Genomic DNA, 14,900 nt, shown 5'->3' with positions numbered 1-14,900 from the left:
CAACAGGTGGCGCACACAACATCAAGTTTTAAATGGTACAGCGCTGTACACTACACGGATTTGCCTTATTGATCGCCACACTTCTAGGTTGTCGTACCCGGTTGCAATCTCCTGGTGTTATTGAGGAAGTTCAGTCTTGCAAATTTTGTGTGGTCGACTCAACGAAACCGATGGAATCGCGTGGCTGTGAAACGCTTGTTTTCCACTTCTCAGCGGTGAGTGAGTGACTTCAAGTCAGCTCTCGTGTTTCACTTGTGTGTTTCTTCTGCATGTTTACAACTTGGTTTAATCATCTCGTGTCTCATAATCGTCTAATTTACGTGGTTGATAGTATGCTATAATAAGGCAAGTTGCAACTCTTCATTCAGTTTTTATTGTTTTGGCTTTTCTATGGGAATGTTGCACAATCCTCGAGAGCACGTCAAGGGAATAATCCAGCGAAAGCAGCGAAAACTATCTGGAGTGGATGTAAACAGAATGTTCTCCAATCTTGGTCAACAGGCTGTGTTTGTTCTCCGAGTTCGAGTTTTCCATACGTATGCGTTACTTGCAAATTGTGCCAGGTTGAGGCATGAAAACCCACTAATGTTCCTGTGTGTGTCTGCGTGTGTGTGCGTGTGTGTGCATATTATATTGCCATATATTGCTTGTTTTGTGATGTGTGTGCGTGCGTGTGTGTGCGTGCATATTATATTGCTATATATTGCTTGTTTTGTGGTGTGTGTGTGTGTGTGTGTGCGCGTGCGTGCACGCGCATACTATATTGCTATATACAGTGATCCCTCGCTACTTCGCGTTTTGTTTATCTCGGCTTCACTACATCCTGGATTTTTTTTTTCCAGATTAAAAAAAATCATTTAAAAGTCAAAATAAAACTTCTAAATTGAGGAAACACGTATCTAACCTTTAGGACAATGTAGTATTGCTCCAAATGTTCGTTTACATTCCTTTAGAAGTCCGTTTTTGCGTGTTAGCACGATCGCGAATTAGCATCTTTCCGCTCACTCGTTAGCCAGCCCAGTACTTCTTCTTGGTGATCGTACTTCGCAGATTTCACTTACCGCGGGTGGTTTTTGGAACCAATTATCCGCGATAAACGAGGGATTACTGTATTGCTTGTTTTGTGGTGTGTGTGTGTGTGCATATCATATTGCTATATATTGCTTGTTTTGTGATGTGTGTGTGCGTGTGCGTGTATGTGTTGGAGGAAGTTACGGGGTTAAATCCGAATCTAATTGGTTAGATAATTTGTATTTTGTCTTGCATCTACTTAGTATGTATGTACTGTGTGCTTCCTCTTTTAGGAATGAAACACTGCTGAACTTGAGTCAAGACCCCATAAGTGATTTCATTTTTTTATTAGTTGTAGATTAAATAAAGAGGGAAGATATTTTCTGGGAGTGTGAAGTTCTCTTATGCTTGAAATGAAGACAGGACGGAGTGCCCCTGATGCACATCGCAGATGTGCTATTCCGTGAGGATTCGATTATGTGGGCTATACTGAGCAATGAACGCACTTGCCATATGTTTCCTTCACAGATCAACATAATGGCTGCTGGTTTCTTCCTTTTTCTTTACTGCATCACCGCCTCAGCGTTGGAATCTGGTTCCGTCCAAGGTATGTTTTTTACAGATAAGGATTTATTTACTCAGCATTGTTTTGGTTTATTTGTTTAAGATACCTTGATAAATGGATTTGGGGAAACTCTCAGAGGAAAGTACAGTAATAATTAAATACAGGGTATTAGAGAAGCATTTTTGGGGGATTTTAAAACCCTGTGTTTTTATTAGATTCCAATGCAATTCAAATTGTAGGAGTTTATCCAAGAGCTTGTATAGTTGGAGAGTCCCGGGTTGGTGGTAAAATGCACTGAACAACCGCAAAACCCTCCACATGGAGAACAGCCTGCAGATTTCTAGGAAAATGGCTTCCCAGGAATTCTGCAGAGCAAAGATAGTCCTAACAATGGGAAGTTGTTTAAAGTGCGAAACCTCTCAACACCACAAAAAAAGCTTTGTGTACATGGATCCCATTTTATCCCTAGACATAAATTAGGTCCCCATTGACCATTCACATCCCAACATCCTGTGCTGCTTCTTGTTATGTAACTCTGTCTGCTTATGGTGGAGGATATTTTCCTAGTCTGGAATACCTACCATAGATTTCCGTCATGTAATTTGTAAGATGTTCAGCAGAAGTTGAGAGAAAGTAAAAAGCAAAATTGGATGCAGTACCTGATTACAATACAATAACAATAATAATACAATAACAGATGTTCATTAGAAATATTGTACAAAGTGTACGGACTGTATATTTTGCCCCAGATCATTGGAAAATGAATTGGTTGCTGTTTCCCTGGCGAAGTTAGAGCATCAACATCTTTGTACTTTTAGAGTAAAGGTTTTCTGGTGCTGGTCCCTCTTGGCTACTTTCCTCACATTGACATTAGCCAGGAAAAATAAGATGGTTTCATTGTGATTTGCTCATGTTTTGGAATGTGACACATTTTGCTGGTATTTTTTAATTTGGTACAAGCAAATGCTTAATTTCTTTTTGTTGGTGTATAATTTCTGTCTGAAATCAAGATTTAGTGATCATGGTTTCTGTGGGACAAGGAATAGTAAGTAACATGAATATTTTCAACAGTAAATGAATTAAATTACATGGACTAAATAAAAGCTCTGCACGGAATTTCATTTTTAACTGGAGCAGTCATTCTAGTGAAAATGAATTAACCATAATTAATCAATCAGTTGAAGTTAAATTATGTGTTTAGAAGAACCACAAGCACTATGAGCTCACTTGAATGTTGATGGAAGAGATTCTATTTGGTAGACAACTCAAGGGACAATATAGTTAGCACACAGTAATTATTATCAGGTCAGTACAAACAAAGAAAACACACTAACATGTAAATTATTATTATTGGCTTTCGAAGGTATTGTTCATTGTTGTCTAAAGCATTGGTCCCCAACCTTATTTGTGCCACGGACCGGTTACCTGTGGCGATAAATCCATATTTTAAGTAGGACTCCAGAAATGTTCTTTTAAATGCATCTTTCATTTTCTTAGAAGTCGTAACCTCTCCTTCTTCCGTCTCCTCATTGGGATTTTTTCCCTTTCCGAAGAAGCTTTCCAAACATCTCTGTTTCTTGCTGAACTGACAGATGTAATTGGGAGAGAAACGCCAAATTTTTCATATTTTTCAAAATAAATTCTTACTCGTTTTTGCTAGCTTTGCGGGCTCGAATGGGGAAACTTGTCACGTGACCGGGATGAGCGTCTTGACCTGACCGGTACCGGTCCGCGGCCCGGTGGTTGGGGAACTCCGGTCTAAAGGAAACCTAAAAAAAAGGTCATTCCCAGCTCTCCTATAACTATGAGGATCTGAATTAATCAAAGTACAATGAAGGAGGATATTTCTTTTCATCTTTTAGACTTTTGCAGCCTGCGGTAAGAAAAAAGTACAGCCTAAAAATAAAAATCGGCCTCGTAAACATGTTTACTTCTCAAAGTTCTGCTTTCCGAAAGAGTAATTGGCCATACATATTGCCATCTCAGAAATGTGTCTTGAGGCTTTAAGTGTGAACAGGCTGACGAGTCTAGTACGCTCTTGTTCTCTGACAAAGATTGAGCAAGCACATACTTTGACATGGAGCCAAAAGAATGCAGTCTGCTCAGTTAGCTGGTTAACACTATTTTAAATTTAAGTTCTTACAAAAAGCCCATCTCAATGTGTTGCACTGTGTTTGTTACACAGTCATTGTCAAGGTACAAGAATACAGTTTTATAAATAAATCCAGGATAGCCAAATATTGTGGTGTTCTTCTGGTATCCTACTCACAACAATCTTTAACAAGGTGGATGCCCGATCCTTATCTCTAAATCACAATAGTAAATGGCTATTTGGTGTATTACTCTTCATTGATTTAGGTCATACCTGTAACAAAAGCTTGTGTGTGAGTCTCGGCGTTCCCCCAGGGCTCAGGTCTAAGAACTTTATTGTTTTTGTTGTGTTTGCTGTGTGCAGCTCGTGTCATGGTTTTGTCATCCTGTTTCATGCAAAAGATATGGTAGATTCCTATTCCTTTGAAAGAGGTGGTTTTATAAATGTAAAAAACAAAAAAAATGGCGCTCATTTATTTCAATGAAATGAACTAAGGTGGCGTTTGCTTTGGAGTCTTTACATAGTACCTCTCGTGTGCACTTGAGCTCCCTTTGAGAACTGATGGTCATTAATTTAGATAAATAATAAAAAATAAATTAATTAAATAAAAAATTAAATAAATGTGTTTTATAACTAAAACAACTGACAAGATCCATCAATGGATGGAATGATGAATGGACAACTGACAAGAATGCCACTGTTTTAAACATTTCAGGACCTTGAAACAGTAATTCATGTTATTTACTTAGTGAGCATGGTTAGACTAGTCGGAGCGCATAGAATATATTGTTAAAAAAATTAGTTGACTTTCTCTTTAAGGTCCAATGTAGTGAGATAACACACGACACATGTTTTGGAACTGCTGGAAGAAGCTGTAGAGAACACAGGCAAGCACAATGGGGGTGGGGGATAATTGATTTTTCCCTGCATCCTCAACCCAGCTATTTCCTGGTAGTAGTTTGTCCTGTTGTAAACAGATTATGTTTTAAATATAAAGCATTTCAGAAAATCTGGATTTTCATTTGCGATGTAATGATTTAGAGCAGGGGTGTCAAACTCATTTTTTTCGCGGGCCGCATTGTAGTCATAGCTTCTTTCGGAGGGCCATTATGACTGTCAACCCAAATAATTGTATGAGCACCTCATATTATATACAGTAAAAGCTACAAAACTGACAAATAATTTGTTTTCAAATCAGACGAGTAAAAACTGGTCAAATATATATATAAAAAAAGATATTATTAAAAGTGAAGACAATTTGCAATTCTAGTAATGACACAAATTTGATGCACAATTTGTCTTCGTGGGCCACATAAAATGATGTGGCGGTCTGGATCTGGCCCACGGGCCTTGAGTTTGACACCTGTGATTTAGAGCATCGACACAGAAGCATTTAACAGATCCACAGTCTACAATTTTACTGGAGTTTACCTACTGATTAACGTCCTGCAGTCGAGTAACTGATTAACCCAGCAAACTAGTAGTGACTAGTTTTCCCTGGTTCCCTCTTTAGTTGTTTGCTTCAGTGTGCATGAATACAGCTCACTCGAATGTCAAGAACCCAGACAAACATATGATTCATCTTTTTGTTGACCTGTCTTTACCCTGTAAATTTGATCTAAAAAATGTGTCCTAGTAAAGATAGAAAATAGCTGCTTCTAAGAGGCGCGGCAGTATAATGTGGCAGCTTGCGCTGAAGAGCAGTAAAATGACTTCCAGGAAAATGGGAGTGTTTACACTGTGGCTTAGCAAGGGCTCAGTTACCCCATTAAGAAGCTTCACTCCAAGGCAAAAGCTGTCAAATTTTGCAGGGAATATTTTTTTTTTCTCATTCTTTTCTTTTGTGCTTTCCTAGACTCACCCATTAAGTACCCACATCTCACTGACTGTGTATCTGCCAACATGGAGACTTTCTACTGCAGATGGGATGTTGGTACGTTGCAGAACATCTCCAAGCCAGAAGATGTGCGCTTATTCTACATTATCAAATTGTAAGCAAACAAGTCCTGTCTAGATTAACAAAGTTAACAAACTCAAACAACAGGGCCCTGAAATGGAAATATTTCTTTTGATAATGTATTTAACTAAGATTTTTTTAGAAACTACTAAATGTAGCATCTTTTATAAAATTATCTGCATTCTCAAAAATGTATTCACAAAGTGATACCCACAAACCTCTAGCTAATTGTTTTACATTGTCTCTAAAAAAAAATTATACTCGTACATCTGTCTTGCATGAGCTAAAATAAAATAAAAACAATGGTTTGTTGCTTATCAATCAAAGCCAAACAAATTTACACTGACTTTTTTTCTGTACAATTTTACATTAAAGCATTTACTTTGTACTCAAATATTTACTATTTTAACCAGAGATAGATGTTTAACTAGTTTTAATAATTAAAAGACATGCTCGTTGTTCCCACCATCAATTGTTATTTGCAGTCACCTCTTAGTACACAATGTAAATGATCACATATGATTGTATTCTTTACCATCCTTGCAGACCCCTGTCCACATATTCTAAAGAGTGGAGTGAGTGTCCTCATTACTCCACAGAGAGGTTCAACGAGTGTTTCTTCAATGAAAACCATACTTCTGTCTGGATAGATTACACCATTCAGCTCCGCTCAAGAGATCAAACTATCCTCTATGATGAGAAACACTTTAATGTTGAGGACATTGGTAAGTTTGGTACAACTTACTATCTGACTATCATTATCCACTTCAGTAGAGGGTGATTAAAATAATTGATTTCGAAAAATTAAAAAAATATTTTAAAAAAGCACAAGGAGAAATAGTTTGACAAAAGTATCATGAAGAAATAATAATCAAAAAGTATTTCTTTGCAGTGCAACCCGATCCGCCTCTCGGGCTGAACTGGACATTGCTGAATATGAGTTTGACTGGCAGCTTCTATGATATCATGCTCAGTTGGGAGCCGCCTCCATCTGCAGATGTGAAGATGGGATGGATGACATTGCAGTATGAGGTCCAACACCGCAAAGTTAATTCTGAACGCTGGGATACGGTGAGTGTTGAATGTGATTTACTGGTTTTTCCGCACTTTGGGTTAAAAGGCGCAGACTCAATTCCGGGGGCTTTTCTGTACTTAATCCACACATTATAGGGCGCATGCATGCCATGATTTACGGTAAAAAAAATTAACATCACAGGAGCAAGGCAGTCAGTTTCGTTGTACTTGCACGTACTCTACGTGTTACGTACAATCCTCTGATTGGTCTACTGCCCCGATCTACGTAAAATGTAATGTCCTCTAATTGGTTCATCGGTTGCCTGTATATTACGTCTCAAAACAAAACAACTTTACAGATTTGCACAAATGATAGTATTTATTCATCAATGGCGGCGGAGGTACGTACATACTGTATGCGTTACGTACAGTCCTCTGATTGTTTTTTTGCCCCGATCTACGTAAAACGTAATGTCCTCTGATTGGTTCATCGGGTCTACATATTACACATGTATATTACGGAAGCCAGATAAAACAACTTTACAGATTTTGGAATTTGGTCCACACACAAGGCACACCCTTTTAAAAGGCGCACCTTCGTTTTTGGAGAAAATGAAAGGTTTTTAAGTGCGCCCTTTGGTGCGTAAAATACGGTATATATGTTTGATACTTTGCTATATTAAGCCGCTCTCCAACAGAGGAAGCTTGTTCTCCATTTAGACAAGTTGTTTGCTATTTTGTTTTCTATATCATTAATGATACCTAGTATTTGAAATATAAATACCCAATTGTGTCCATTCTGTTGCCCACAGGCGGAGCTTGTAAAAACCACACATTGTTCCCTGTATGGGCTTCAAAGTAATGTAAATTATGAAGTTCGGGTTCGCTGCAAAAAGCTCGGCGAGAAGAAGTTCGGAGGGTTCAGTGACTCTATATTCGTCCACGCCACATCTGAAGGTAAAAACGTTGACAGGAGATCTACTGAAATGGGAAAAATAGCAATGACACACGTTTGTTTTATTTTGTTTTGTAGGGCACAAGTAATGTTAGGGTTAGTAGAACCAAGTAATGTTTATTAATGTCAAATATGCCACTTCTGCCAATAAATTTGATTTGAAAAATTTTTGATTTAATTGAAATACATGTATTATACTAATTTAAATTCCTCAAAGGGGGACAGTTATTTTATACTCTGTATATTCTGTTGTACACTGCAAGTGAACCAGACACATGCAGGTTTACACCGATTTTTTTTCCTGTTCTTTTTTCCAATTATAAACAATATAAATTTTACTTTTCTAGTATCGAGATTTCCTTTGTTGGCTTTACTCCTCTTTGGCACCTTGTGCTTGGTAGCCATCCTGATGTTGGTCATCTTATCGCAGCAGCAAAAGTAAGTAGTTAGCTAATAAAACAAGTTTATACGTATATGATAGACAGTTTCGGGTTTGTCATTCAAAAAGCGACAATGCAAGTTCACAAAAAACTTGAGTAATGATTAACAAAAAAAAATGTTTAACAGTAAACGGTGTGCCAGAATTTCTGGTTACAGTTATTTGCATTTAACATTTTCCCATTTTCTTATTAAAGATTGATGGTCATTCTTCTCCCACCTGTTCCTGGACCTAAAATAAGAGGAATTGACCCTGAGCTACTCAAGGTATCTGTGGCTTTACTGGATTTTGACTTGCATGCAAACAGGATTGGCCGAAAACATTTATTTATATCTGTAATGATGTTTCAAGACCCATTTTTGAGTAATCTCAATTATTATTGATGTAATTAATGGAATTATAAAAAAAATGTTAACATCTGTATCAAAGTTGTATTTTTATAATCCCATAGAAGGGGAAGATAAAGGAGTTGACATCCATCCTGGGCTGTCCTCCTGACCTGAGACCAGAGCTGTACACCAATGACCCCTGGGTGGAATTCATCGATCTGGACTTTGAGGAACAGAGCGACAAACTAACAAACCTGGACACGGTGTTTCTCATGGATCGATCTCTGTTTTCCAACTGTTCAAATCTTTCCATCGGTTTCAGGGATGATGACTCAGGTCATGCAAGCTGCTGTGATCCTGATCTTACTAATGATGCAGAAACATCACATTTGAATTCTCTTGCCACAAACCAAATCCGCAATAGAGATCCGGCTACTACTTCTGGACCTTGCTTTGCAAGCCCAAGCGCCACAGCAGGAGATCTTCCTTCAGAAGACCCTGTCAGGCAGGCTTTGTATACACAGGTAAGTGAGATTAAGCCATCTGGGAAAGTCCTGTTGTCTCCTGAGGATGAGATGGAGAAAAACACAGTCAACGATGCTGAAGAAATCAAAACGGCAGAAAAAAAGGAGGACAAGAACACTTTCCAGCTCCGTGGAATATATAGCTCGGAGGTCAATGCAGTAAAAACGAGCCCATCTTTACCTGTATGCAATTTCAATGACTTATGTTCAACTGGTGAGGACTTGAGTTCGATCACATGTTCATCATCGGAGAACTACCAAAACCCTTCCCATGAATCATTTCCAAATCCCACATCCCACCTTCCCCCAACTCCTGTTTATACCGTAGTAGAGGATGTCGATAGACAAAACAGCCTCGTACTAACGCCAAATTCAATACCTACCCCACAGCTGACAATCTCAAAGGACATGCCGACACCTGATGGCTACCTGACCCCAGACCTTTTGGGAAATATTACACCATAAACATGCAATGACCTTCTAAAATTAAAATTATTCAGTCAACAACAGCGACAAACTCCTAAAACTGTCTTTGTGATTAATGACTGAGTCTTTTGCTTCAGTGTTGAATTTCAGTTCACCGAAAATAGAAAGGGATGACCATCCTGCTGCTATCTATGTGACCTGTGGTCTATGCTGCCCCTAGTGGCAAAGATGTGTATTACTTTATAAACAAAAGGGAACTGAAAGATGAGCCAGAGCTGGAATCTGTTGCCATAATTCTATACTGTGAGCCGCCACATATGTGTGGTTAAAGATTCATAAATTTGCTTATTTACACAGCTATAGTTGTTTGACCCTATTTTTTGTTGTTCATGAAACATTTTGGCCATTTTTTGCTGTTTTTATGGTCAAGTCAGAGCAATTACTTCAGATGGGATCTTGATGCTGTTAATTTCATGTTTTTTTTTTTTTGGGCTGTGTTTGAGATGTCTTGTTATGTTGTCAGTCCTTAATTGCCTATGCAGTCAAAGTGAAATTGAAAGTATCTTTTTGCCTCGCTTTCTTACTAATACCAGGTGAAATCTACGTTGCCTATAGTTTCCCTGCATCCCTGTATTTTTTTTTTTTGTTGTAAAGGAAGAGTTTATTGACTCAATCTTTGATCGATTCTGCTATATTTTTCATCTATGCGATTGTCGGGAGTTCACTGTATTGTACCACCTCTTCTGAATATGTCTCCGTGATTTAGTTCTTGAAGGCAAATTATTAGCCATCTGCTATCAAACAATTTCATTTTCCTTTTTTTTTTTGAATAATTAAAGGCCTCTGTACAGCTGCAGTTCTAAATAAAACTATACTTTTAAATCTGACATTTTAAATGTAAGTAGTCCTTCACATAAACAGGTTCTGTAAATGCTGAAAACAATTTCTTGACTGTATAAAGAGGGTTGTAGCTATTTTATATTCTGGGTCAACATTCATGTCACTTAAATTCCCCAAACTTCACACATCTTGGTATGGTTTTGTTCAGCTATAATAAAAATGTCTACTGTCAATGTGATTTCTGAGCACTATCTGCATTTGAATGTTCTCAAGTTCTTGTACTGTGTAATTCATCTATCCATTCATTTTCTATAGCGCTTGTCCCCACAGGGGCCGCGGACGTGCAGGAGCCTATCCCTGCAGTCATCGGGCAGTAAGCGGGGACACCCTGAACCGGTTGCCAGCCAATCACAGGGCACAGAGATGAACAACCATTCGCTCATGCACTCACACCTAGGGGCAATTTGGAGTGCTCAATCGGCCTACCAAGCATGTTTTTGGGATGTGGGAAGAAACCGGAGCGCCCGGAAAAACCCACGTTGGTACGGGGAGAACATTCAAACTCCACACTGGGAGGCCCGGAGGAGGAATCAAACCCGCACCCTCCTAACTGTGAGGCGGACGTGCTAACCAGTGCTCCACTGCCCTGTGTATTTCATACATGCAAAAATTGCAAATCCAATGATCAGCATATCCATATCTAATTTGTGCCAGTCCTCATTTTATGACATTTCTTTTAGCCAAGACCCTCTTTTCAGATGTGCCCTGGAGGGATAGAATTGGAATTAGAATTATTAGTCACTATAGTACTTGATTTGCAGTACTTGGGCGGTAACTACAAATACACAATTATTTTTTTTAGGTAGAATGTCATGTGCAATATTTATTTATTTATTTATTTATCCATCCATCCATCCATTTTCTGAACCGCTAAGTCCCCACGGGGGTCGCGGACGTGCTGGAGCCTATCCTAGCCGTCATCGGGCAGTAGGCGGGGGACACCCTGAACCGGTTGCCAGCCAATCGCAGGGCACACAGACACAAACAACCATTCGCACACGCACTCACACCTAGGGACAATTTGGAGTGATCAATCGGCCTACCAAGCATGTTTTTGGGATGTGGGAGGAAACCGGAGTGCCCGGAGAAAACCCACGCGGGCTCGGGGAGAACATGCAAACTCCGCACAGGGAGGGCCGGAGGTGGGGTCGAACCCGCACCCTCCTAACTGTGAGGCGGACGTGCTACCCAGTGCTCCACCGAGCCGCCTATTTATTTATTTATTTATTTATTTATTTATTTATTTATTTATTTATTTATTTATTTATTTATTTATTTATATTTGCTTCAATGGTTGTGCAGCGAGTCATCGGTGCCTGTTACTCGGACGCATTTAAGCTAATCCTCCCCTGCTTCAAGATATTTTAACGCTTATTTCGTACCATATCTTCTACATGGCACTGTTAAATGGAATTAATCTTGACAAATTAACAGAGGAATTCATCGTACTCGAAAATGTAAGTTAATATTTAACTTTTGTCTCCAGGCCAATTTTAGCGTGGTGATTCTGTATGTACAGAACTGCAAAACAGGTCTATACCGAATGTGTTAATAAAAAAAAGGTTTGTACGCGCAGACAATTACAGATTTAAATGGTAAAACCATCTTGCTGGAGACGATGCTGGAAGACGCCAACAGACAAGTGAAATTTTACGAGACCAAAGAGAAAGCAGTGACTGAGGGTGAGTTTCTGTTTTGTTTTTTTTAAACCTCGTGGTTCATTTGATGTTGATGTGACACGGTTATGTATGTATTACGTAATTAAAGTACAGTATTGAAGGTATACAGCACCAATGTCAATTTAAAGGCCCGGGGGCCAGATACGGCCCGCCACATCATTTTATGTGGCCCGGGAAGACAAATTGTGCATCAAATTCTTGTCATTACTAGAATTGTAAATTGTCTTCACTTTTCATATCTTTTTTTTTTTTGTTTTTTATATTTGACCATTTTTTACTCGTCTGATTTGAAAACGAGTTATTTGTCAGTTTGTTTTGTAGCTTTTACTGTATATAATATGAGGTGCTCATACATTTCTTTGGGTTGACAGTCATAATGGCCCTCCGAAAGAAGCTATGACTACAATGCGGCCGGCGAAAAAAATTTGTTTGACCACCCTGGTATACAGCATGCCTTGATGAGGCGTTGTTGTTTTTCTGAGGCGTTTATTTGTCGCCTCCTGCTGGACATTTTACAAAAACGATTGTGTCTCTGATCAATTTTTTCTCAGAAAGAGATGCCCTTCTTGTCACAGTGAACCAGCTACAACAGGCTTTGCAGGAGCAGTGCGACCTCAGAGGTAACACAAGTGCATGTATAAGGAAACTATTGTTACTTTGGACATTGTAACTGGTTCAAAAAGATGTCAATTCTTTTCTGTAGGGTGTATCACCAATGTATTGAACTGTATATAACATCACAACATAACTAATGTTTCAGTTTCGCCTATATAAGAATCATAACGCAATTGTTTATTTTCTCACACTAGTGGAAAATGAGACACTGAAAAGCAATATGGAAATCTTGAAGCAACAAAGCAAACGAAAAGCAGAGGTAATATTTGATTATCAGTGAAAACTGGCCTTGATTCAAGAGCTCCTTTTCCACTTTTTGTATGTGCTTGTCTTTCTATCAGGATGGAGAGGCTGAGCTCCAACGACTGCTCTGTGAAATGAAAGCACACAAAGACAGCCACAAGAGGAGGCTAGAGACTGTCAAGCAAGAGTGCAGGAGGCAGGTGGAGGAGACCCACAAAGAAGCTTGCAGTCAATGTAAGAGCAGTAAACAATATTCTCACGTGAGAAATTTCATTGAGCACTTTTACTAAACCATTAGAATACATGACACATGCAAGTAGTCTGGTAAAAAAAAAAAAAAAAAATGTTGCAGACATGTGGGCTTTAGGCAATGGATTCACAATCAAGGCAACTGTAACATGCAGTTCCTTCATGCATCACAAAATTGAAAGTCTGTGCAATTGAGAATTGAACACATTCAGAATGCTTTTTTTTTTTTAACACGACAGTACCACATGAATGTCACTGAAAACAGTTTAAAATATTTTTATCAGGATGAACACTTTCACTTTCTTGATATTATTCTTGGTATGAATAGTTAAGCAGTATTCAAGGCTAACTTAATTTTAAGGTCAGTGATGGAATGTCTATTATTGCAGTGCAAGCCAAAGAGGTTGAAGTTATGAAGTTAATGGAGCAAAAAGATCTGGATCTGGAGGAGATGAAAACAAAGCTGAAGGACCAGGAGAGAAAACAGCAAAGCGAGCTTCTGAAGCTGCAAATTGAGGTAAATTAAATGTTGGTCCTCCATCACTGTTGATTGAAATATCGTCTGTTGTTTTTTTTCTGTGGCGTTCAAACCACCAGAAAAAGTAGTAAAGTGCAAAGTCAGCAGTGCAGCTCTCATAACAAGTACCATCAAAATGCAAAGAAAAATTATGCTGCTACATACAGTTGCTTTAAAGTAATTTATTTGTACTTCTGTCATGAGTTTTGAATGATGTTGGTTCATTTTATTTTGTAGTTTGGTGAAAAGTTGGGGAGAATCCAGAATACTGCTCAGATGAGCCAACACCAGCAGAAAGAACATGAATCCGTTCTTTCTGCACAAAATTTCTTCAAAAGGGTGAGCATGTTTTTATTCATTTATATTTATGTTCTAAAGCAATTCTCAAAGTCAAAGTTTCATTGAATTAGAAAAAAATATGGCAACATTGTTTTAAACCATCATTGTTAGCTTGGTAAATATTCTGAGAATTGTAATCTTGGTTATTGAGTATATGGTCTGTGCTTGTTTGTCCATTAGAAGCTGCAATTCATTCAGGAAGAAAAGAACAAAGAGATTGGGGTTCTACGTCAGAGAATTAAAGAGCTGGAAGACAACCAGCGCATTGGCAACCTCTGCAGCCGTTCGAAGAAAAGAAGAACCTAAACTGTTTACACGTTAATAGCACTAATAGGCTACTGGCCTGCCAGTTCCGAAGGTTCGTGTTTCCTGGGTGTTTACATTTACTTCTTATTTGAATTCAAGTTTTTGACTTCCCGTGGGGTCATTTAACAGGATAATTGTCTCCCATGCACGATGTATTGTCACACATTGATCTGCAGCGTGACTGCCATTCTGGCAGGTGACCAGTGTGCTGAGATCACAGTTAAACACAGGCTTTATTCCTGTCTAAGGCCTTAATCCAATCAGACACTTGAAGCGGTTGACGGCTGGCAGGCGGAGGACTAAGTAGAAAAACACGAGACCATTTGACTTTCAAAATTCTATTCTGTTGATCTTTCCCCAGTTCATTTCAACTCATTTTATGATTTTTTTAAGTTAGCGCAACTCAGAATCACTAATTGTATGTGTGTGCGTGTCTCCAGCAAAGAACGATTTGGTACTTATTTGATGCATTGGTTAGTGAATGATTCAAAAACTGTTCATTTTCAATTGGAATGATTGCACCTTGATTCGATATGGTACGGATGAAACATCTGTCGAGTTCATTGATGTGTAACAGCTTATTAAATTCTCTCCAACCCCCCCAAAGTTCATACTAATTAGATTCAAAGAAACAAAAAATCACAAGCAACATCAAACCAATTTATACCTGGTGCGCATCGCTCATGATAATTCATAATATTTATGCAGAATTGAAATGATCTTTCATGCAACTATCCTTC

At 38.6% G+C, this 14,900-nt stretch overlaps 2 protein-coding genes across 3 annotated transcripts; both read left to right on the top strand.

Annotated features, from left to right (window-relative positions):
* Positions 1 to 10,390, top strand: ghrb (growth hormone receptor b). 2 transcript variants are annotated; one of them, XM_049738027.1, is made up of 9 exons: positions 1 to 215; positions 1,540 to 1,618; positions 5,524 to 5,659; positions 6,172 to 6,350; positions 6,518 to 6,696; positions 7,452 to 7,596; positions 7,942 to 8,032; positions 8,230 to 8,299; positions 8,485 to 10,390. In XM_049738027.1, the coding sequence occupies exons 1-9, from the start codon at positions 33 to 35 to the stop codon at positions 9,349 to 9,351; spliced, it is 1,929 nt and encodes a 642-aa protein (XP_049593984.1). In that variant the 5' UTR covers positions 1 to 32; the 3' UTR covers positions 9,352 to 10,390. The 2 variants fall into 2 exon arrangements, with proteins under 2 accessions (XP_049593984.1, XP_049593985.1); XM_049738028.2 differs by lacking the exon at positions 1 to 215 and adding an exon at positions 231 to 536.
* Positions 10,391 to 11,490: 1,100 nt separating this feature from the next.
* Positions 11,491 to 14,766, top strand: LOC125979443 (coiled-coil domain-containing protein 152). Its single transcript, XM_049737675.2, has 8 exons — positions 11,491 to 11,669; positions 11,789 to 11,894; positions 12,443 to 12,511; positions 12,701 to 12,765; positions 12,848 to 12,983; positions 13,388 to 13,515; positions 13,753 to 13,854; positions 14,035 to 14,766. Exons 1-8 carry the CDS (start codon positions 11,607 to 11,609, stop codon positions 14,158 to 14,160), a joined length of 795 nt encoding a protein of 264 aa, XP_049593632.1. The 5' UTR covers positions 11,491 to 11,606; the 3' UTR covers positions 14,161 to 14,766.
* The last annotated feature ends 134 nt before the right edge of the window (positions 14,767 to 14,900 follow it).

The sequence above is a fragment of the Syngnathus scovelli genome, chromosome 13 (genome assembly GCF_024217435.2).
Source record: "Syngnathus scovelli strain Florida chromosome 13, RoL_Ssco_1.2, whole genome shotgun sequence".
Classification (NCBI taxonomy): domain Eukaryota; kingdom Metazoa; phylum Chordata; class Actinopteri; order Syngnathiformes; family Syngnathidae; genus Syngnathus; species Syngnathus scovelli.
The sequence above is the reverse complement of the archived record's forward strand: the minus strand, read 5'-3'. Positions and strand labels throughout refer to the sequence as shown.